This window comes from Plasmodium relictum, assembly GCF_900005765.1.
Source record: "Plasmodium relictum strain SGS1 genome assembly, chromosome: 11".
In the NCBI taxonomy this organism is placed as follows: Eukaryota; Apicomplexa; class Aconoidasida; order Haemosporida; family Plasmodiidae; genus Plasmodium; species Plasmodium relictum.
In genome coordinates this window covers 339597-363079 of record NC_041689.1, presented here as the reverse complement: position 1 = coordinate 363079, position 23483 = coordinate 339597, and the positions used below count along the sequence as shown (strand labels likewise).

Genomic DNA, 23483 nt, shown 5'->3' with positions numbered 1-23483 from the left:
GTTAATAAATATCCAAAAAAAAAAAAAAAAAAAAAGATAATAAAAAATAAAAAAATAGAAAGGAAAAGATATATATATATATATATAATTATTTACTATATTAAGTAGTACCCTATGTAATTGATTTTTAGTTTTACTTTTATTAAATACGTAAACATTTTTTTTTCTTTTAAAAAGATTGTAAATTATTAATTTTTTTATATTATCTATCTATATTATTAAAAATTCTTTAAATAAGTTAAAATGCAGCCTTATGATTATAGAGGGATTAACAATTATTATAATAATAATAATAATGATACAAATTATAATAATCAAAATAATGTAAATAAACCAATAAATAATCCATTTTCTTATAATAGTAATACTGAGATTACAAATAATAATATACAAGGAAATGAAAATATTTACGCACAAAATTACTATCATCCACAACAATTACAACAAGGAATATATGTACAAAATCAAACAAATATACAATCAAATAATTTAAATGAAAATATTTACGGAGATGGAACAAATCAAAATGCCTATTTAAATCAACAACAATATAGAGGTGTAGCAAATCAATTTATTCCCAATGTAAACAATAATAATTTAAAACAGCCAGCAAATGTTTTAGGTTTTGATAATACAAATAATGTAAATAATGCACAACCAATTATAAATGAATCTTATCAAGAACTTTTACAATTTAATGCTTTTTCGCATTTTATTAAAAGTTCAGTAAGTTATATGCCTGCTAACACAACGTTAAAACAAAAATCTTATGTACCACTAGGTTTTGTTATACAACCATTAGCTCCAATACCTGATGGATATCCTGAATTGTCATCAGTAAATTTTGGTAATTCAACAGTTGTACGATGTAAGAAATGTCGAACATATATTAATCCTTTTGTGAGATTTGAATCAGGAGGAAAAAAGTGGAATTGTAATATGTGTTATCATATTAATGATACTCCTCAATTTTACTTTGTTCCATTAGATGAAAAAGGAAAAAGGAAAGATCTTTTTCAAAGACCAGAATTATGTACAGGTAGTGTAGAATTTATTGCTCCAAGTGATTACATGATAAGACCTCCTCAACCCCCTGTTTATTTGTTTTTAATTGATGTAACAGTAACTTCTGTTAATTCAGGATTATTAGATGTTATTTGTAATACTATAAAAAAGTTATTACCAAAGAATAATGATATTAATAATAAAAAATCGTTTGATTCTCGCACTTTAATTGGAATTATAACTTTTGATTCTACTATTCATTTTTATAATTTAAATTCTAATTTAAAACAAACACAAATGATGATAGTTCCAGATATACAAGATATTTTTATTCCATTACCAGAAGATATATTAGTGAATGCTCATGAATGTCAAAATATTATAGACAATTTATTAGATAACTTACCTAATATGTGGAGGAATAATAAAATTACTGATTGTTGTGCAGGTAATGCATTAAAAGCAGCATTTATGGTTCTGAAAAAAATAGGAGGTAAACTTTTATTTTTTTTGTCATCAGTGCCTAATATTGGAGATTTAACAGTTAATTTAAATAGGGAAACTAAAGAAAAAAGCAAATATAAGAATATATATAGTTCAAATAGCTCAGGAAATAATATTGTCGATGCAAAATTACGAGAAGTAGAATTATTAACTCCATACAATAATTTATATGCAGAATTAGCCCAAAATATAACACAGTATCAAATAGCGGTAGATTTATTTGCATGTCCATTATATAATCTAGATTTAGCTACAATTTATCCATTGATAAAAAATTCAGGAGGTTCTTTATACTATTACCCGCAATTCAATGTTCATCAATATAATGAAAAATTAAGAGAAGAATTATTATTTGCATTAACAACAGAAACTGCATGGGAATCAGTAATGAGAATAAGAATTAGTAGAGGATGGAAAATTACAAACTGGTATGGAAATTTTCAATTTAGAGGAGTTGATTTATTAGCTTTACCTAATTGTCATTCTAGTCAAAGCTTTTCTATTATTGTTGACTTAGAAGAAAATGTAGTTCAAGATTCTGTCGTCTATGTTCAATCAGCTTTACTATATACCAACTCTAATGGAGAAAGAAGAATTCGTCTTCATACTTATGCTTTACCAGTTACTCAAAATATTAAAACTATAACAGATTCTATTAACCCTCAAGTAGTCGTATCATTATTATCTCATCAGGCAATTGATATAAGTAAAAAAGGAAAAATAGCAGATGGAAGAAATTTAATTCAAACACTTTGCTCACAAGTGCTATCTTCTCAATTGTTACCATCAGAAAGTGCCAAATTATTATCCATATACATTTTAGGTATGTTAAAGTCAGTATCTTTTAGAGACAGTGGAGATGTTCCCTCTGACTTGAGAATATATCATTGGTCAAGAATAGAAAACATACCAGTCGAATCAAGAGAAGCATATTTTTATCCTAGAATGTTTAGTTTACATAACTTAGAAAAGCATCATGGAAATTATGATGAAAATAACTCTATTATGTTACCTGATACTTTGAATTTAACTTGTGAAAACATGACTCAAGATGGCTGTTATATAATTGAAGACGGAGAAACTATTATCATGTGGATAGGAAGGTATTATCTCAAAATATATATATATATATGATAATTTATAATATTATATTTCTATTAAATATATATATATATATATTTTTTAGGGGTATTAATCCACAATGGGTTTATGCAGTTTTTGGGGTTCAATCTCTAGATCAATTAAATTCAGATTATGCTGAAAATCATATAGGTAATTTAAAAATGAAGAAATATTCATTATTGAGTTATACTTAAAGATAAATATGTATATACTTTTTTTTTTTATTATAAATTTTTAATAGGATCAACAGGTAATCCTTATGGAATACAAATTTTAAATATAGTTAATGCTTTAAGAAAAATTAGAACTCCACCATATATGAGATTAATAGTTGTAAAACAAGGAGATCCATTAGAATATAAGTAATAATACATTATTAATAAACACATATAATGTATATATATATATATCATTTTATTTTTGAATATTTTATTTTTTATATTTTTATGCTTCATTTTATTTTTTTAAACAATTTTGCAGATTTTTTTCAAGTTTAGTTGAAGATAGGTCTCAACATATGATGATGTCTCTAAAAGAATTCTTAGCAAAAATTTGTAAAATAAAAAAATAAATACTAATTTTTAAATATATTTATATGAAATTATATTTTAAATAAAGTCCATTTCAATATTTTAAGATGTATTTTTTTTTTTTTTTTCAATTTTTAAACTTTTAAATAAATCATATATTAATGTCTTTTTATTATACACTTTTTTTTTCATTAATAGAAAGTATGTGTAATGTGATGTAGCGATGTTATAGTATTGTGTATTTATATACATTATTATTTTATCTTTTATTTTTCCTTAGATGAAATTTTCTTTTTTTAAATTTTTAATTTAAATATTTATATATACCCTTTTTGCTTTTTATTCATAATTTCTATAATTTATTTGTTTATTATTTTTTTTTTTTATTATTTATTAATACCATTTTCTTCTATTCCTTTATATGCAGACTTTAATTTGACTTTCATTTTATCTCCAAACATTTTTATATGTATATATATATAATTTTTTTTTTTTTTTTTAGGCCCAAAATTTCCTCAATTTGCCCCTGCTTTAAATAATCCACATACTACAACACATGGTCGTTAATTTTTTTTTTTTTTAATTTTTTAATGAGATAAATTAATATATATATATACACGTACAAATAATATATATATGTAAAACAGGATAAAAAATTTAATGTATATTGTTTTCATTAAAAATTGTAAGTTTTTTTTTTATTTCAAACAGTAATTACTTCATTGAACATTTTTAAAAAAAATTTTTTTTTATATCATTTAATTCATTATATATGCATATTTATATATTTAATATAATCAATCTTTTTAAAACTTGTAACAATATCGTTTAAAGAAAATAATAAGTTCTATATACATTTATTTATTCATATATACGAACAATCATATATATATATATACATATACTTTTTTTTTATATTTATAAAGGCCAAATTAATTTTTATTTCCTAACGAAAATAAATTCTTATTTTTATCTATTTTTTAAAACTGAAAAAATTTAAGAAAATTTGTTTTATTATATCCTTTGATTCATTTTAAGACATAAAAACTGCATTAAGCATTTTATATGTTTAGTTTTTTTTTTTTTTTTTTATTCTTGAATCATTTTTATATAAAAAAAAAAAAAGATAATAACCTTTTAAATATCTTTCTTCTTCATAATTGATATTCCATTCTTTTTTATCTTTACATTTTGTCATTTTTGTTATTTTTTTTTAATTTTTCAATATTTAGAAGTATTAGGTTAATCAAAAATTTTTTATTTATTTTATTTTATTTTATTTTTTTACGTGTTATTTGTCATGCGTTATAAAAATTTCTCCTCATAAAAAAATATTTTTTTTGGTATTAAAAATAATGAATGAGAACAGTAAAAATATTATAAATAAAAATAATTCTTTTATATATAATAGTAGTAATGATTATAATGATGAGATTAATGAATTAAATTTCATAAAATATCAAAATAACAAAGTTTTATATGATTCATTAAATGAGGATTGTAATATAAACGAAAATTTGAATTTATTAAATATTACTAATGATCATGTAATTAACCACAACGATTTAAATAGCTATAATATAAATAATATATTAAATGATAGCTCAAAAAAAAATAATTCACTAAGCATTAATAACAATTTAAATTTTATAAAAAATTGCAATATGAAATCTAATAACAATTTTTACACAATTCAAAGTAATTCTTCTTATGGAAATAATGCAATTGATAATAATAGAAATAAAGAAAGTATATCAAATTACCATAATGTCAATAATTCTAATACTTTAAATATGAACATGCAAAAAAAAATTGATCATCATAATAATACTTTAAATGAAAATAGTAATTTTATCGATTCCGTCAATGAGATATCAAATAATACTCCTGGCAATAATTCAATGGAAAATTTTAACTTTCATAATAATAATTTAATTTATAGTAATAATGATTTAAATAATAATAGTTATGCTAATAATCAATATTTACTAAATAATTTAAAAATAGGAAACACAATACAAAAGATGAATGAAAATTCGATTAAAAATGCAAATGAAAATTTAAATAAGCCAGTTAATATTGTGAATTATAATAATTTTCATAAAAATGTGAATAATAACATGACTGGATCAATTGATGAAAATATCAATAATCCTCAAATCAATTATAGAAATCTTTTTCTTAATAAAAATAATACTTTAAAAAGTTCTGATATTAATAGTATGCATAATAACTTAAATAATATAAATAATTTGAATAGAATTAACACAAAAGATTTTATTGATAGAATTAATAAAACTAATAACTTGAGTAATATAATTAATATAAATGATAGTTGTAGCAATAGCAATCTTAAAAATTTAAATATGAATAATGGAAACAATGTAAATAGTAATTTGAACGACAAAAATACAAATAATAACGTAAATAATTTAAATAATTCTATTAATAATAATGTGAATAACTTAAATAATAATATAAGTAATTTAAATAATAACGTTAATAACATGAATAACTTAAATAAGAATATAAGTAATTTAAATAATAACGTTAATAACATGAATAATTTAAATAATAATATGAATAACATAAATATATTGGGTAATAAAATGAGCAATCTAAATAATATAAAATATAATATGAAAAATTTAAATGATAAGATTAATAACTTAAATAATAACAATAGTAATAATATGAGTAATATTAACTTAAACTCTAACATAAATAATATTAGCTATTTAAATAATACGAATATTAAAATTAATAATTTGAAAGATAAGAATGATAGTTTGAATAAATTAAATACTAATGTAAATAATATAAACATTGCTATTCCTAATGTAAAAATATATAATAAAAATATAAACAATTTAAATGATTTGGATAATAACAAAAATAAAAGTAGTACTTTAAATAATAATTCAATGAAAAATATGAATAGTAATTTGAACAATGATATATATTTAAATTTATCATTAAATGATAAGGTGTTCATGAATGAGAATTTAAAAAATAACATGAATAAAGATGAATTTAAGGTGGACAAAGCGAAATCAAATTTAAGTAGTAATTTAAATTCTGAAATAAAAAAGAGTTATAATTCTGATACAAGTAGTTATTTAGAAAATGACATATTAAATAGTAATATAAATATAAACGATAAGAATATAACATCTCTATATAATATAAATAATAAGCATTATTCGAATCAAAACATGTATATAAATGAACATAATTTTAATTTAGTAAAAAATTCTAATTACATAAATAATTCATCCATTCAAGATAACAGCCAAAAATTACTTTCACCTATAGTAAAACAAAATTTATCTTCACATATCTCAAATAATAATGAAAAAAGTAGTATTAATTTTGATATAAATAATATGGAATGCGATGTTAAGAAAAAGCTAGATAGTACTAATTTAAATAGCACTGTTACCCATAGTCAACCTATGTTACCTGAATGTTTAATAAAAAAAAAAAAGAAAGAAAAAGAAAAAGAAAAGGAAAAGGAAAATTTTGCAGCAAATGGCAATAGGAAAAGCAATGATGCATTAAATGATCAACATATCGATATATCTAACAACGAAAATATTTCCGTTAATAATAAAAATAATTATATGAATAATTCCATATCACATTCAATGGCTAGAGGAAATTGTAATGATTCATTAGATAATCAAATGCTAAATAAAAAATTAAAATTTTATAATGATTGTTCAAAGAGTGTAGAAAAAAAAAATAACAAATTAAATGAAAATAAAATAAGCAATTATTCATCAATATTAAAAGATAATAATTTATGCAATTCCAATGATCAGTCACCTCAAAATCAAAACATATTACTAAATAATTCAAAAATCATAACAGGCAACAATAATGATAACTTAAATAGTCTGGTTAATTTAAATAATGATAATTATTTAGGTAATTTATATTCACATTCTTCTTTAAATGAAAATTTTAGCTTAAATAAAATAAATCAAGAGAAAAAAAATTCCTTATCTCCTATAGGAAATTTTAAAAGTAAAAATAATTTAAAGAATATAAATAACTTAAATATTACAAGTAATTTAAACAGTGTTAATAATTCAAATAATATTAATAAGGTAAATAATATGAATGAAATAAATCATTTAAATTATAATAAAAACATATCAAATAATAAAATTAATGTTAATGATTTATATATTATGAAATTAAAAGGAAATGCAAATATGCAAGATAATACAAAAGGCATTATGCAAATAAACTCTCACAATTATATAAAAAGTGAAACTATTAAGAATATATGTGATGAATCAGTTAATGTAGAAAATAAAAATGCAAATAGTGAATTATTAGAAAAAGAGGATAAATTTAAAAGTGATCAAATAAAAGTTGATTCCAATTTTATATGGCTATTTTTAAATAAAGAATTTAATGAAAATAAAAAAAAATATGTAGCTTTTATACCATACTTAAAAAAATTTTATCCTAACAGATTAAATGATTTAATACATCAATTAGAAAAGCATTCTATGTTAAGTTTCAATTACATTATTAAATGTTCTTTTGAACTACAAATGAAGATTAAAGAAAAAAAAGATTTGACTTTAACAAATTTAAATAATATAAATATGAGTAATAATATTACCGCTGATTGTACTTCGATTAGTAGTAATATTATTAGTAATAATAACGATATTAATAATGATAGTAATAATAGTAATAATAGTAATAACAATAATAATAATAATAATAATAATAATAATAATAATAATAATAATAATAATAATAATAATAATAATAATGGTATTAATATAAGTAATGATAATAATAATGATATCATTAATTTGAGTAGTAATAATAATAGTAGTATTATTATTAATAATGATAATGTTAATATGAGTAATAATAATAATAGTAATTATTATAATGATAATATTATTAGTAATAATAATAATATTAATAATGATAATAATAAAAATAATAATAGTATTAATAATTATAATAATAATACTAATGATAACATGAACATGAATAATAATAATGATAATGCTAATATGAGTAATAACAATATTAATAACGATATTAATGATATTGATGGTGATAATAATAATAGCATTAATATAAGTAGTAGTAATAATAATGATATTAAAAATGATAGTAACCATAATAATGATATTAAAAATGATAGTAATTATAATAATGATAATAATTATTATAATAATAATAATGGTATTAATATAAGTAATGATAATAATAATGATATCATTAATTTGAGTAGTAATAATAATAATGATATCATTAATTTGAGTAGTAATAATAATAATGATATCATTAATTTGAGTAGTAATAATAATAGTAGTATTATTATTAATAATGATAATAATTACAATATTGAGAGTAAAGATAATAATAGCAATAGTTTTTTAAATAATATCGTTTATAATGATAATAAGATTGACAATAATTTAATTAATAATATAAATAATAATTTAAACAACCTCCTAAATAATATCAATATAGAGAGTACTTCTATTTCAAACAATGCAAATATAAACCCTTTAAATAACTTAGCAAATAAAAGTAATAATAGTATATATAAAAATATTTGTAATGAAAATTTATACAATAATAATCCATTATTAAAAAATAATCAAAATAATATTAATAATACACATAGTAAAGTTAACTTTAATGTTAATAATAATGATCATAGTACAAATACTATTAATAGTAGCACTGATATACAAATAAGTAATTATAATAATGTAACTGATGATTATAATAACATTAGAAAAAAATCATTAAAAGATCATTTAGACGCGAATAAAACCATAAATAATAATAATAATAAATTTGCATTTTCTAATAATATTTCTAATTTTAACGTATTGAACAGAAATGTATTAAATACACATAATTTAGAAAATAGTAATGTAAGTATTAATGAATTTGATAAAAATAATTCAATCACAAATAAGTTAGATAAGCATATGGATTTTACAAATAGTACAAAAAAATATATATATAATAATACAGTTTATTTAAAAAGCATGAATAATGATGAAAACAGCCTATTTAAACATTTAAATGAAAAAAATATTGTGAATGATATAAGTTCCAATAAAATATTAGGTGAAAATATACAAAATGGAAATAATAATTTATATTCATTAGATAAAAAATATCCACAATCTACATATGATAATATGATAGATCAAATGAATGAAAAAAATTTCAATAAAATTTCTGTTCAAGAGTTGAATGAAATAGAAAAAAAAAGAAGCTACTCTTCTAATATTATGGAAAATAATTTATCATCCAATAACTTATTTGAGAAAAATATAACTAACAATAATATGACAAGTAAAAAAAAAAAAATAGAGGACGAAATTGTTTATAATAATAAAAATAAAGAAATTGATAAAAATAATTTAAATTTATTATATTATAAATTAAATAACAGTTATAAGATAGATAATAAAAGAAATAAAACAGATTCTATGAATATAAACAAGGATGAAGTAGAAAATAAAAAAGAGATAATAAATAAAGAATGTTCAAATTTCCACATGGAAAATATTAAAGAATCTAGTTATCAAGCTGTAATGAACAATTTGGATAGTTTTTCTCATAATAAAAAAATGAGCGAAAACTTACATGATAAAAGTTATTTTAATAATATTAATAATAATAGTAATATTTATATGGATAATCAGGATTCTTCAACAAAGTATCTATTAAATTTTTCAGTAGACGATTACGAAAAAGGGAATAAAAAAAAAATATTAAATGATTCAAGAAAAGAAAATTTAAATAAAGAAATGGTGAAAAAAGAGAAAGGAATACGAAAAAATAAAACCAAAACAAAAAAAATGGAAATTACTGAAATGATGAGAAATTACGATTTTAAAAATATTTACCCTAACGATTTTTATAATAATCAAAATAATAATATATATTTAAAAAAAAATAAAAGTGCAAAAAAATTATGTTTTCCACATAATAATTTTTCAGTTTACTTAAAAAATACTCCTGTACCAATTAGTGAACCTCCAAGCAATCAAATAAATACAGTTGATATATTAAGAAGAAAATATAAAAGGTTCAGTTTTTGTATAAATAAAATTTTCAATAGAAAAAATATAAATGATATAATTACTTTAAATGAGAATGTGAATAAGAACAAAGATTTACTGTCTTTATTTAAAAAAAAAGATATACGTAATTTAAAAAAAAAAAATTTCTCTTTTTTTATGGAAAAACTGGAACTCCAAAAAATAGATTTTCTAATTATAAAAAGAATTCATATATGTCTAGAGAATATAAAAAATACATTTGGAGTAACATGTGTAATAAATAATGTTGAGAAAATAGTATATATGTTAAAAAAAGCATTTAAGGATAGATTAAATTTAATTTGGCCTTTAATAGAATTTTCTAACAAATATAGGTTGGATCAATATTTTCATTTATTGGGAAAAAATAAAAACCATTCACATTCGAAGTTTAAAAATACTAAGCTAGCTGTTCATCAAGTAAGCATATATATAAAGTTATATAGCAATACAAATGTATCTTTATTTAATATATATATATATATATATATATATATATTTTCTGATTTTCTTCTTTGTAGAACATTAACTCACTAATAGTTTACTTTAATCAGAGAATTATTGATGATAAATGGGTATATACATAAAAATTTTAAATATATATTTAAATCTATTAATATATAAATCTCTATAAATAATTTTTTATTTTTTTTTTAAAGGTTGAGTATTTGAAAAATCAAATGAAACCAAAAAGAAGGAGAAGGAAAAATAAAAATAAAGAAAATTTCGTGGAGGATAAGACTTTTGATGTAATTATGATAACATTAAATTAATAGAAAAGTTTCTCTTTTATTTTAACATATTTTCTTTTTTTTTTATTTGTTAGTACCTAAAAACAATGAACACTGCTTTATCACTTAATAATACCACAGAGAGTATAATTGATTTAGAAACAGTGAAAGCTAAAGCCAATGAATTTGCATTTGTAATTAAAAAAGAAATATATATATATATATATACATTATATTAAATAATAATTGAGAAAAAATAAAATGTGTAAAAATTAAAAATATATATATTTTAATAAAACTTCTGCATTTTTGATTTTAATATCCATTTTTGCTTGTTTTTTTTGTTTAAACATATACAGGTTGGTTATAATCAAAAAAGACTTTTAACACAAATTACTCCATACGATTACAAAGTTATTTTGAATTTTGATTTTTGTAAAAAATTATTTACAGTAAATTGGAGGTATCAAAAAAAAAAAAAAAAAAAAAATGAAATTAGTATTATTTCTTGTGTAAACATTTTTTTATTATTTTTTTAACTAAAATTTTCAAATTTAAATTGATATATATGTATATATTTTTAAATAAAGCATATATATTTTTTAATGTTATTTTCTTTTAACTTTCAAAGAAAGCAACAAGCATCGCTTATTGATCATTTGCACTTTGATATGGTTCCTGATACAGATGATATAAAAAAACATTTCGAAAATGTTTATATTAGATACATGGGATATGAAAAAAATGAATTGATATTAAAATCAGGGGATAAGTTGAAATCAAGTAAATTAAAAAATAAAAAAGATAATAATGTGTATAACAAAACTGATGAGAAAAAAAAAACTCCAAGGAAAAGAAGAATACCAAAAAACAATGAAAATTCCGAAAAAGAACCTACAATTAAAAAACCTAGAAAGAAATATGAAAGAATAAAACAAAAAAAAAATAGAGATATAGATGAAAATGTAGTAAGAAATGAAAAACAAGGAGATAATATAGAGATTAAAAAAAGTAATAATAAAATTAAAAAAGAGAGAAAGGTAAGGGAAAGGAAAAAAAAAAGTAAGAAAGAATCAAGTGAAGATATAACTATTATTAAAGGAAACCCCGATACTGTAATTCAAGCTTCCTTAGATTTTATGAATCCAAACATGTTCACATAAAAAAGGAATATTAAAAAAAATAAAATAATAAATTTGGAATTATGAATATTTCAAGTGAAAACCTTAACATGGGAAGAACAAAATTTTAATAACAAAAGTTAAACTTTGATGATAAACTTATTTCGTTATATATATTAAATATAATTACATGATATGTATTTTTAACAATTATGAATTACATTGTTTTTTACAAAATTATTATTATTTTCCTAAAATTTCATTAAAAAATTAGATGTATCAATCTATATGTTTTGCTATTAGTAATAATTTTACTAAAATTATTACATTTATATTTGTTCACTTGTATTATTTATTAAAATACTATTTTATTACAATTTTTTCCTTTTTTTTTAACTTTTAATTTGTAATAAATTTTACTTTGTCCATTTTTTACTTTTTTTTATTTTTGTGTAGGTATATATGTATACTATGAGAGTGCATAAATTTATAGTATTTTTATTTTCTTTAATTTTTTATTGTTATATATATTTTTTTTTTAATTTCTCATATTTTTATATTATACATGCTTTATACCATATATCAAATTCTTTTATTTATCTTATGTTCATAGTATCTTATTATAATGTTAATATATTATATTTTTTTATGTAAATAACACTTTAAAAAAAAATTCTGATTTTTATTTTCTATATTTGAACCATAAACGTAAAAATTTTTTTTTCTTTTTTTCATTTATAAGAAATATAAATATTATAATGTAAATAAAACTTTATTTGTATAAAAGAAAATACAAATGTAGATACACATATAATATATTCTTATAAAAAGTGCTATAAAAAAATTTTATATCTTATTTTGCTTCTATATATATATATGATTTATTTTTTTTTTTTTTTTGTATTGTTCTATTATAACTTTTGTAAATAAAATTTGAATTAATAACAAATAATTAGTTTTAATTGAAATTTTATTTTTTTATTCTTATTTTTGTCATTTACTTTTTTAAAATAGAATAAGCAAAATGATACTAAATTATATATTCCATAATTCTAATTTAAAAACCTATGAAAATAAAATTCAAAAAGTTAAAAAAGATAAGTTAAATTCTTTACAAAATTGTATAGAAAATATGTCTATTACATTCATATTATTTGGTTCTGTTATGATTATCTTTAACATCTTAATGGTATATAAAAATTAAATCTAAAAACTCATATTTTTATAAAATTTTCTATAGTAAATGATATGCAATTATTTTAACTAGTTTTTTTTTTTTTAAGAACTTTTTTTATATTAGAATAGTAGAGTTTTCAATATCCTTAAAATTATTTTTTATCACATCTGGTTATCTGTCTTATTCTTATTTTTTCTATAATAATTTATATATAAATATATATATATTTTTTTATTTATAATTACATATTATATTTTAGTAAATTTCATTATTAAATATATCTCACGTATTTAAATAAATATATATTATATCAATACCATTATATATATATATACAAAATGTTAAAACATTTTAAAAATTAATGTTAGGCTTGTGGGTAATTATAATTATGATCCAAATGTTAACTTTTTTTTTTTCTTCAAATTTTTTTGAAAGTAATTTTTTTTTTTTTATATATAAATTATGCACCTTTTTAGATATATATTCTTTTTTTTCTTTTTTAGATTCAACTCATTTGCTTTTAAATTATTCAAAAAAGAATAAAGGTTTGTTTAAATTTATTGTTTTTAACAGTTTGTATTACATATATATATATATGTATATTGATATTATTTTTTTATAATTAGATAAATGGAACCCATTTAATACTGGGATTTTTTTAAGTACAAAATTAGACAATAGAAAAAGACTAACATATATATATTATTATTTATATAGAATATACAAATAAATTATCATTTATAATTATAAATTTCGAAGAAAAATATATAAATATAAATATATATATAAATTATTTTTATTTTATTTTAAATTTACTTTCTTTTTTTTTTTACTTCTTACAGCTAATATATTAACATTTAGTTGTATATCTATATTATCCTTTTATGGTTAAAAACATATTAATACATAAATTAATTTTTTTCATTAAAAAAAAAAGAGAAAAAGTAAAATTAATGTACTCCATATTTAATATATCTAAATATTATATTAATTTTTTTATTTCTTATTTAATAGGAATATTCTCATATATAACGAATATGTTTAAATTTACAAATGCCCCTATGATTGCCTCAATTATTTTCAGTTTATCAATGAATTTGTAAAAAAAAAAAATATATATTTTATAAATTCTAAATAACAATTTCGCTTAATTCTAATAATTTCCTTAGGATATTTGTTGCTTTGCAATTTTTATATATATTTCTGAGAGTATATCAAATTAAAAACTTAGAATTCAACTACTATTTATCTCTTTTTCTCCCTGGTTTTGCTTATGTAATAAAAAAGAAAAATAATAATAATAAATGTCTCATTACATCTTACTGAACTAATTTATTTATTACTATTATAATTTAATATATTAAATTATTTCTATTTAGATGTTAGAATCTATTGAAATGAAAATAAAATCTAAAATAACAGAAAGTTTGTTAGATAAAAAATCTAAAAAAAAACATAAACAAAAAATTAAAGACCACAACTTACATCAAGATGGTAATTTCAGTATATAAAAAAAAATTTAAACAAATTTTAAAAAATAAATCTTATAAATTTTATTTTATTCTTTTCTTTTTAAACAGAAAATTTATTTTTAATTAATTAAAATAAAACGGACGAGAATATTATTAAAAATGTTAAAAGTATTTAGATAAATAATTTTGTTAGGTTTATTTGCAAATAAATAATTACGAATAGTTAAAAGAAGTATATGAAATAATTTTTTTTTTTTTGAAGTCAAAATTTTTTTTTTTTTTTACTATTATATTATTGTTGTGTTAATATATGATTATTATTATTGTGGTATATATATATATATATATATATATATATATATATATATATATATATATATGTTTTTATGTAAATATATTAGAAACAACTTTCTATTAAGTTAGGTATTTAAAATTATTCCCTTTAACTCATCTTCAAATTCTTCTAAATCACAAGTAATTTCTAAACTCTTAAAAATTCCATTTATTTTTCTAACTAGATATTCTTTTGATGCTGCATATAACATTTTCTCCTTTGACTTTGCTGAATCTGGAGACCAAAAGATAAAATAAATCCTATTTCTTAATACACCTTCAGGAGTAGGCACTGGCATATCTAATATTTAATAATAAATAAATAAGTTAAATTAATTATGAACATGAGAAAGAGAAAAAAAATTTTAAATGAAGTTTAATTTATATATTTACCAGCAATAATATATCTACATTCTGTTGTTTTTAAATTATTTTTAATATGAGTTATAATATCACTATAATATTTTAATTCAACATCTTGTTCTAATAAATCAACAATAACTTCTTCACAATTTTCAATTCGGAAAATTATATATTTGTGCAAATGCTTAATTTTCAGTTTATTAAATTCATAAACACATTCATCAGATACCTTAACCCCTGAAACCATTTTTGTAGTTCAACTCTATAGTAGTGTTTTTTATTTTTTATATTTTTTCCTTTTTTATCTTTTTTAATGGATGCTTTTTATTACTATTTTTATTTATTTACTTACTTTTTTTTTTTTTTTTTTAGTTTAAACTATAAATTTATTTCTTTTTTCTTAAATTTTAAAAATTGCCTATAATTTAATTAATATCCAATTATTTATCATTTCAGAAAATTAGACAATTTTTTTACGTATTATATTATATTTCATAATAATAACTAAAATTTTTTATTAGGAATTTTCACTAATATTAATATATATCTGTTGAAATAAATCTAACAAAATTTTCATTTATGTCTAATAATTTTTTCTTTTTTTTTTTGTATTTTAAGATTTTAATTTAGCTTAGTAAAAATATTTTAATGCACACATACCATGGAAATTTGTAGATACGAAAAAAAGAAAAATATAGATGCATATGTAAACTATTAAAATACAAAAAAATTATTATAAAATAATGAAAAAAAATATTTTTTTGATACAATTAAAACTAATTTATTCTCTTTTTTTTTTCTCTCTGTATATATTATGTTTAAAAAAAGAAAAATATTTTAATATTCAATAAGGGTTAATTAAATGAAAAATAGAAATTATAAAATAAAATTAAAAAAGAAAAAAAAAAGTAAAATATTTAAAGAGAAAAATCTATACAGAGTTCATTATTTAGTTGACACCCTGATTGTAGCTTAATTTTTCCTTCAAATTTTTCAGAAAAATTGCCTAATTAAAAAATTCAAAACAGAAAATATGCATATTTACTTTTCTTATATATAAAAAATAGAATTCATAAAATTTTCTTTGTAATAAAATTCAAAACAGAAGTTATTTAATATTAATTAAAAATAAATCAAAAGCTGTCCAAAATATAAAGAAAAAAAGCAATAAAATAATAGATTATATATATAATTTTTTTTGTAAATGTATATAAATACTTGGCAAAATATAAGAGCAGGAAGTATTTAAAGGAATAACTCCCATTATCTTTAATGATTAATATGAAAATTAAAAAAATAATGTATATACTTAAAATTATTAATTTCCTTTTTTTTTATCATTCTAGTTTATGTATGATTTTTTTAATAAACTTGCCTTCCAGCATTCTCCTATTAGCTCTGAACAAAAATATCCACTTTCTTCATCTGAATAAAAAAAAAATAAATATACGGAATCATATAAAGAAAAATAAAAAAGAAATTTTTTTGTAAATGTGCTTATATATATACAGTAAAATATCAGTATGCTTAATTTTTTTTTTTTTTATTATTATAATGAATTAACAGTGTATATAGAGTGATTTAGGTTCATATTAAATTTTTTTGAGATAGTAGAAACTAATTTGAATTACCATTTTTTGAAGTAAGAAAATTAACTATTTTTAAGTCATATTTTTTTCCTATAGTATTTTTCAAAAACTCTAATAAATTTTGAAGGTTCTCTTCAGAGTTATTCCATGTTAAACGCCTTAGAGCAATTCTAATTAAAATCATTGAATATTTATTTAATAAATAGTATTTTCCTTTTTTTTTTTTTTTTTATATTCAAGCATTTCATTTTCTTTAATGGAAAAAAAAAAAAAGTTAAAGTACCTTGAATAACTTTCATTCCATTTGTTTTTTATAAAAAGGATCCATGGTGTTAAAATAATGCCCTATAGAAAAAAAAAAAAAAAATTAAAAAAAATATTCTTATAATTTTTTTGTTTACTTGAATATTTATAATAATTTTTTTTTTAAACCATGTTTGAAATAGCTTCTAAAAGGAATAGATTATTTTTATCATTTCTTAAGATCATACCAATATGGTCGTATTCTCCCCCTGTTATTATTCTCTGCAGTTTTGCGGAAGTGACCTTTGATCTTATTTTAAAAATGAAATACAAAAGATAATTTTATAATAAATTTAAAAAAATAAAATAAAATACTTATTTTTGAAAAATAGTAAATAGAAAAAATATTTATTTTTCCTTTGAAAAAAAAAAAAGTGTAAATGAATTATGATATATATTAAAAGATAAAGAGAAAAGGAAAAGAAAAGAAAATTTTGTTTTCTTAAATTTTTAACCTAAATAGTACTATATCACCTGTATCTGCTATAGCTTCAAAAACATCGACAGATATTCTATCAATTTTCCAAAAATTATTTTCTGAGAAAATAAATTTAGGCTGATTTAAAATTTTTTTATTGTCTATTGAACTATTTAGTAAATTATACCACTCTAATATTTCTTCATCGTCTCCCTTCAAGAGAATAGTAAGAAATGTATTTTCATAATTAAATATAATATTTATTAAAAAACTCTTTTTAAAAATATTATTCATATTTACTTTGCGATAAGCATACTTACTTTTAAATAAAAATCTATATCTGTATTTTTTGGGTTTAATATCAAAAATGATTCATTTTTATTCTCATTTTTATATTTTATTGATTCGATACAATCTACAGAAATATATATATATATATATATATATATATATATATATATATATATATATATATATATATATATATATATATATGTGAAAATTACTTGAATATATAAATTTTAATATAATTAGTTAATATCAGTATTTTAAAATTACATAAAAAACAATCATCCATTTTTTTCTTCCTATTTAATCCATTTACATACTAAACAATTCAAGTTAAATATATTTAAAAGGGTGTAAGTCATTTATAATAAAAAATAGAAAAAAGATATAAAAATATAAATATTATTTGAAACTATAATAATGGAAACATTTTATTATTACATTAAGGCAATATAATTCTTGTTATTTATTTTTATATTTAATGTATATATATATTTTTTCTTTTTTTTATTTAAATATTTATATTACAAATATTAATATTTCAATATAAAAAATTATTAATATATTTCATAGTTACATTAATATTCATGTGAATTAAATCTAAATCTAAAACACCAGAAGGCCTTAAACTTTCTTTATCTTTAAAATAATATAATTTTTTATTCTTCAAAATAAACCATCTTTTTTTATAACCACACCATGAATTAGAGCATTTCTTTTCTAAATATCCTTCTTTATGATACTGAAAAAACCAATAGGAAAAATAGACAGAATAATATTTTTTTTTTTTTTTTTTTTTTAAATAATACTGATGAAATTTTGTTGTAGTTTGAATAAAAAGTAAAATCATCCGAAAAATCTATCCATTGCTGAATTCAAAAAATTTATATTAATATTTGGAAAAAAAAACTTCTATAAAAATTAAAAGATAATTAAAATAACCTTTTCTTGTATATCACTTTCTATATTATTGACACAGTTTTCTTTTATTGCTTTTATCATCTATTGAATGGAAAAACATAGTGATAAAAAAAAAATAAAGGTATATTGATATATTTTAGACAATGTATGTAATAATATATACATTATATGTCTTAAAAAACAATATAAAAAAAATTTTGAACACTTTTATTTTTTTTCAATTTTTAGAATCTTTTTATTTTCGTACATTGTTATATTATGCATCTAATTGATATATTACTTTTTAATTTACTATAATATCCTGTAATTAATTTTTTGCTTTTTAAAAAGGAAAAATTTAATAAAGTGCAGGGAAATTTTTATTATAAAAATGTAAAAATATCACAACGCTTAGTATTGCTATCATATTAATATATTAATGTACATTAAAGTTAATGAAAAATTAATATATTTCCTAATCTTACAAAGAATCTTTACTTAATAAGATCAAAACAGAAGAATGTCTATAATTAAGAATAAAGTAAAAGAAAAATCTTTAAATCAAACAATTTATATTATTTATTTATTATTTTTTTTTTTTTTGTAATTTTATTTTCTTTTATGCAAAAATATTGCATGAATTGTTGGTGCACTTTTATAATTTTAAGTATTAAATTTTAAAAGAAATATAAAAAAAAATAATTATAAAGTAAAATAAATAATTTAAAACAAAAAAAATGAAATTTTTTTTCTTAATAGTAAAAACATTTAAAAAATATATATTCAGTGTATTTTATTAATGTTCATATATAACCGAAGATAACTTCTTTTTCTATTTATATATGAATATATATGCATAATTTAAAAACTATGATAATTCAAAACTTAAAATATATTAAAACAAATTAATGATGTATATATTAAAAAAAAACAGAAAATCAAAAAATATATTTAATCATTCTCTTCATTGTATTTTTCTAGCCAGTTCATTTGAATATTTTCTAAAACACTTTCATTACAACTTCCGTTTAACTTTTTTTTGTTTTTGTTTACAACTGTATCTACTATCATATTTTCTAATTCTTCAAATCTCAATGTTAAAGGATCAATATTTTTATATTCTTCAAAAAGTAAGTCTGCTATATCATCTGAATTTTCCCAATCTAAAGTTACATCATTTTTGTTGTTATTAAAAAATCTTTTAAAACTACAATTTAATGAATTAAATGATAATATATATAAATTATTATTACAATATGTAATGTTCCTACAACTTATATAACTAGTTTTTCTATATTTTTTCAAGTTATTTAAAACTAAACAAGCATATTTTTTTATATTATGCGTCATTTTTATTATATTTATTAAAAAAAAAAAAAGATCAATTTCTGTTCAATAATATGAGTTTAAATAATAAATCAATAGAGGGGAAATTATCATAAAGTACTTTTATTAAATTACAATAAAATATTTACCAATAATTACTTTTTTATTTCTACTATTTCAGTGATAATTTTAATATAACATTTTATTCACATATTTTACAGGAATTTTTTTTTTTTTTTATCTTTAAAATGTGTTTTTGCTGTTTAGAAATGTCTTTTTTTTTTTTTTTTCTTATGATTATTACTTTTCTAGTTTACCTACTTATTTTGTTATTTTCATTTTTTATATTTGGTAAAATATGTTATAATAATGAATACTTTTTTAATCAGCTATTATACATAATAGTTTATAACCAATTTGCATATTTATATTTTTCCCTTTTACACTAACAAATAATATTTATATTTATATTTTTATATTAATGAATTTATAGTATATATTTAGAGATATATATAAATATATGAAATAGTACTTTAATAATATAATAGCCTTTTCAATTAAACTTTTATAATATTTTAAGATAAAAATAAAAAGAAATTAATATAATAAGAAAAGATAAAAGTTCCAGGAAAATAAACTCTATCTAAATAAAAACAAAAAAATATGTATTTTAAAAAGAAAAAAAAATTTAATTTTATATCACATGAAATTTTTCTTCATTTTGTGTACATCCTTTTTTTTTAAAAAATATTAAAGGGACATTATTTTACTTTAAAACGCTTAATCATTAATTATTCTTATTTTATATTAATAATAATGTAAATTTATATATTAAATCAAAAATAGTGCATTTATGTTCTTTTTATAATAATTTTTTTTTTGTAAATAGTAACTATTTTTTTTTTTAAATTAAATTAAAAACATTCATTATAGAATTTCATTTATTTGAAAAAAGAAATAATTTATAAACATGCACTCGGTTATTTTAAACAAGATTTTAAGAAAATAAAAGAAAAATAATGAACCATATGTTTTAATGAATTTTTTAGTTTTTATTCTGTTATAAAAAATAGTATTTCATTTTATTAAAAATTTGTTCAGAGGAACTTAAATGAAAAAAGCATCGTAATTGAAAGCATTTTTTTTTTAAAAAAAATACTTTTTAATATATATTATTTTTATATTAACTTATAAAAATTATTTTCAAAATTTTTTTATTATTATTTTGCTTTAATAAAATACAAAGCATTTTAAAGTTTTTTTAGTGTAAACATATAGTTTATTTTTTTTTTTTTTAATTTTATTATTTTCTATATATTTAATGTCTGTTCCTTTAAAAATAAAATGTTTAAGTTGAATTCCAAATTATATTTCGGTTTAAGAAATATAAATTATTTAATAAATAATCATAAAATTCATTACTTAAAACCATATTTTGTCGAAAAAATCCCATTAAGATGTAACAAATTTTCAACAGTAAATAAAAAAGTGACTAGTAATGTAAACGCAGTTAAAGATAAAGAAAATATGCATGTTGAAAATGTTCATGATCATGGAGTACATACAAAAGGGTTATATCATCATATAGATCATCATCATGGTAATCCGCATGATCACCTAAATGAAGATGGTACAAAAAAACATGAATACGATTTTGATAATTATCATTGGGATGATTATTGGTCAAATACACCAAAACAAAATATTGTAATAGTAAATGGACAAAAAATGATAAAAGGAGAAGAAACAAAACCATTAGAATATTTATTTAATGTTAGTCAACATAATATTCCTTTTTGGTCCAGAACAAGATTAAATGTATGGGGAAATTATAATATGGTTTTAAAAGTAGAATTTTTATTTTTTTGGATTCCAACTCTTATAATTATGAGTATAGCTGTTCCATGCTTCACAATGTTGTATATGTTAGATGAAATAGTTCACACAACAATGACAGTAAAAGTTATAGGACGACAATGGTAAAATTAAAAAAAAAAGAAAAAAATTATTATCGTTAATTAAATAACATGTTAAAAAAATATATGTTATCTATGCTTAACTGACTTCATACCTACTTTAATTTAAAATAAAAAAATGAGAATATTTCATTAAAGTATGTCAAATGTGAGTCTTTTATGGTTATTGATTTATTTATTTCTCTGTTTTTTATTTATTCAACGTTTTTATAAAATCATTATTTAAAATAAATGTAATTTTTTAAATTATTTTTTACATTACATAAATATATATTTAACATTACATTATGTACTTATTTCTATTTTTTTTTTTAATAATATAGTTAAAAAAATTAAGTTGCATAATATATTTGAAATACTTTTTACATGCTCTTATATATACGTACTCATTTATTTTTTTTTTTCATCATAAATTTTTTTTTATATTTTTTTTTTAAGGTATTGGATTTATGAAGTAGAGTCTCCACCAGAAGATGATGAATAATTAACAGATATATATATATATATATTTTTTTTTTCACTATACTATAGCACACACCACTTACATAATCATATACAATTTAAAATTTTTATTTTAATTTTCAGTAAATGATTTTACAGCAATTTAAAAGCAGTTTTATATGTGTAAAAATATTTACATATATATATATATTTCTTTTTTTTTTTTTTTTTTTTTTTTTTTTTTGTCAGTTTTTTTGCATCAAAATACCATTTTATATATATATATAAAATTAAAATATATTAAAATTATCTAAAAAAGAAATATTTTTTTATTTTAAAAAACAAATTAATTATTATACACAAGAAAATATTTTATTCAAATGATAAAACTATTCTGGACATTTCCTCAAACTTAGTTGCAAATTTGTCTGAGTTGTAAAAAATTAACTTTTTAAATGATATATTTATTATTTACAAAATTGTTTAAATATTATAAAATATGATATTGTAAATTAAGTTTTTTTTTTTTTATAAAAATGAATGAAAATTTTAAACATATTTTCTCCTTTTTTTTATTTGTGTGTAGTAATCATAGATTTTATTTTTTTTAATTTTAAAAAATCATATACAAAATTTTTTTTTTTAATGCATGTACCATATATATTAAAATATATGCTATATATATTATAGCTAGTTCATGAATTAATCATAGAAAAAAAAAAAAAGACTATTGTTACATAATTTCATTGAACATGCAAATGCACACTATATAAAA

General features: G+C 18.0%; 7 protein-coding genes across 7 annotated transcripts; 4 read left to right on the top strand and 3 right to left on the bottom strand.

Annotated features, from left to right (window-relative positions):
- Positions 1-243: 243 nt before the first annotated feature.
- On the top strand, positions 244-3728 carry SEC24A (protein transport protein Sec24A, putative; the record flags this gene model as incomplete). Its single annotated transcript, XM_028677354.1, has 5 exons — positions 244-2612; positions 2696-2781; positions 2873-2993; positions 3112-3185; positions 3664-3728. The coding sequence occupies 5 exons, from the start codon at positions 244-246 to the stop codon at positions 3726-3728; spliced, it is 2715 nt and encodes a 904-aa protein (XP_028533752.1).
- Positions 3729-4825: 1097 nt separating this feature from the next.
- Positions 4826-12164, top strand: PRELSG_1109500 (conserved Plasmodium protein, unknown function; the record flags this gene model as incomplete). Its single annotated transcript, XM_028677353.1, has 6 exons — positions 4826-10690; positions 10792-10845; positions 10930-11019; positions 11097-11195; positions 11361-11464; positions 11633-12164. 6 exons carry the CDS (start codon positions 4826-4828, stop codon positions 12162-12164), a joined length of 6744 nt encoding a protein of 2247 aa, XP_028533751.1.
- A 982-nt stretch (positions 12165-13146) lies between these two features.
- On the top strand, positions 13147-14902 carry PRELSG_1109400 (conserved Plasmodium protein, unknown function; the record flags this gene model as incomplete). The annotated part of the gene is made up of 10 exons (XM_028677352.1): positions 13147-13311; positions 13406-13469; positions 13668-13733; positions 13803-13844; positions 13926-13961; positions 14142-14186; positions 14314-14398; positions 14469-14574; positions 14679-14793; positions 14880-14902. 10 exons carry the CDS (start codon positions 13147-13149, stop codon positions 14900-14902), a joined length of 747 nt encoding a protein of 248 aa, XP_028533750.1.
- A 288-nt stretch (positions 14903-15190) lies between these two features.
- On the bottom strand, positions 15191-15714 carry ADF2 (actin-depolymerizing factor 2, putative; the record flags this gene model as incomplete). The annotated part of the gene is made up of 2 exons (XM_028677351.1): positions 15191-15405; positions 15498-15714. 2 exons carry the CDS (start codon positions 15712-15714, stop codon positions 15191-15193), a joined length of 432 nt encoding a protein of 143 aa, XP_028533749.1.
- A 670-nt stretch (positions 15715-16384) lies between these two features.
- Positions 16385-19067, bottom strand: PRELSG_1109200 (conserved Plasmodium protein, unknown function; the record flags this gene model as incomplete). Its single annotated transcript, XM_028677350.1, has 12 exons — positions 16385-16473; positions 16686-16734; positions 16843-16892; positions 17099-17226; positions 17340-17401; positions 17489-17609; positions 17815-17990; positions 18098-18192; positions 18336-18384; positions 18643-18807; positions 18875-18934; positions 19008-19067. 12 exons carry the CDS (start codon positions 19065-19067, stop codon positions 16385-16387), a joined length of 1104 nt encoding a protein of 367 aa, XP_028533748.1.
- An 849-nt stretch (positions 19068-19916) lies between these two features.
- Positions 19917-20315, bottom strand: PRELSG_1109100 (iron-sulfur assembly protein, putative; the record flags this gene model as incomplete). The annotated part of the gene is made up of 1 exon (XM_028677349.1): positions 19917-20315. One exon carries the CDS (start codon positions 20313-20315, stop codon positions 19917-19919), a length of 399 nt encoding a protein of 132 aa, XP_028533747.1.
- A 1320-nt stretch (positions 20316-21635) lies between these two features.
- PRELSG_1109000 (cytochrome c oxidase subunit 2, putative) lies at positions 21636-22751 on the top strand (the record flags this gene model as incomplete). The annotated part of the gene is made up of 2 exons (XM_028677348.1): positions 21636-22270; positions 22706-22751. 2 exons carry the CDS (start codon positions 21636-21638, stop codon positions 22749-22751), a joined length of 681 nt encoding a protein of 226 aa, XP_028533746.1.
- Between the last annotated feature and the right edge of the window lie 732 nt (positions 22752-23483).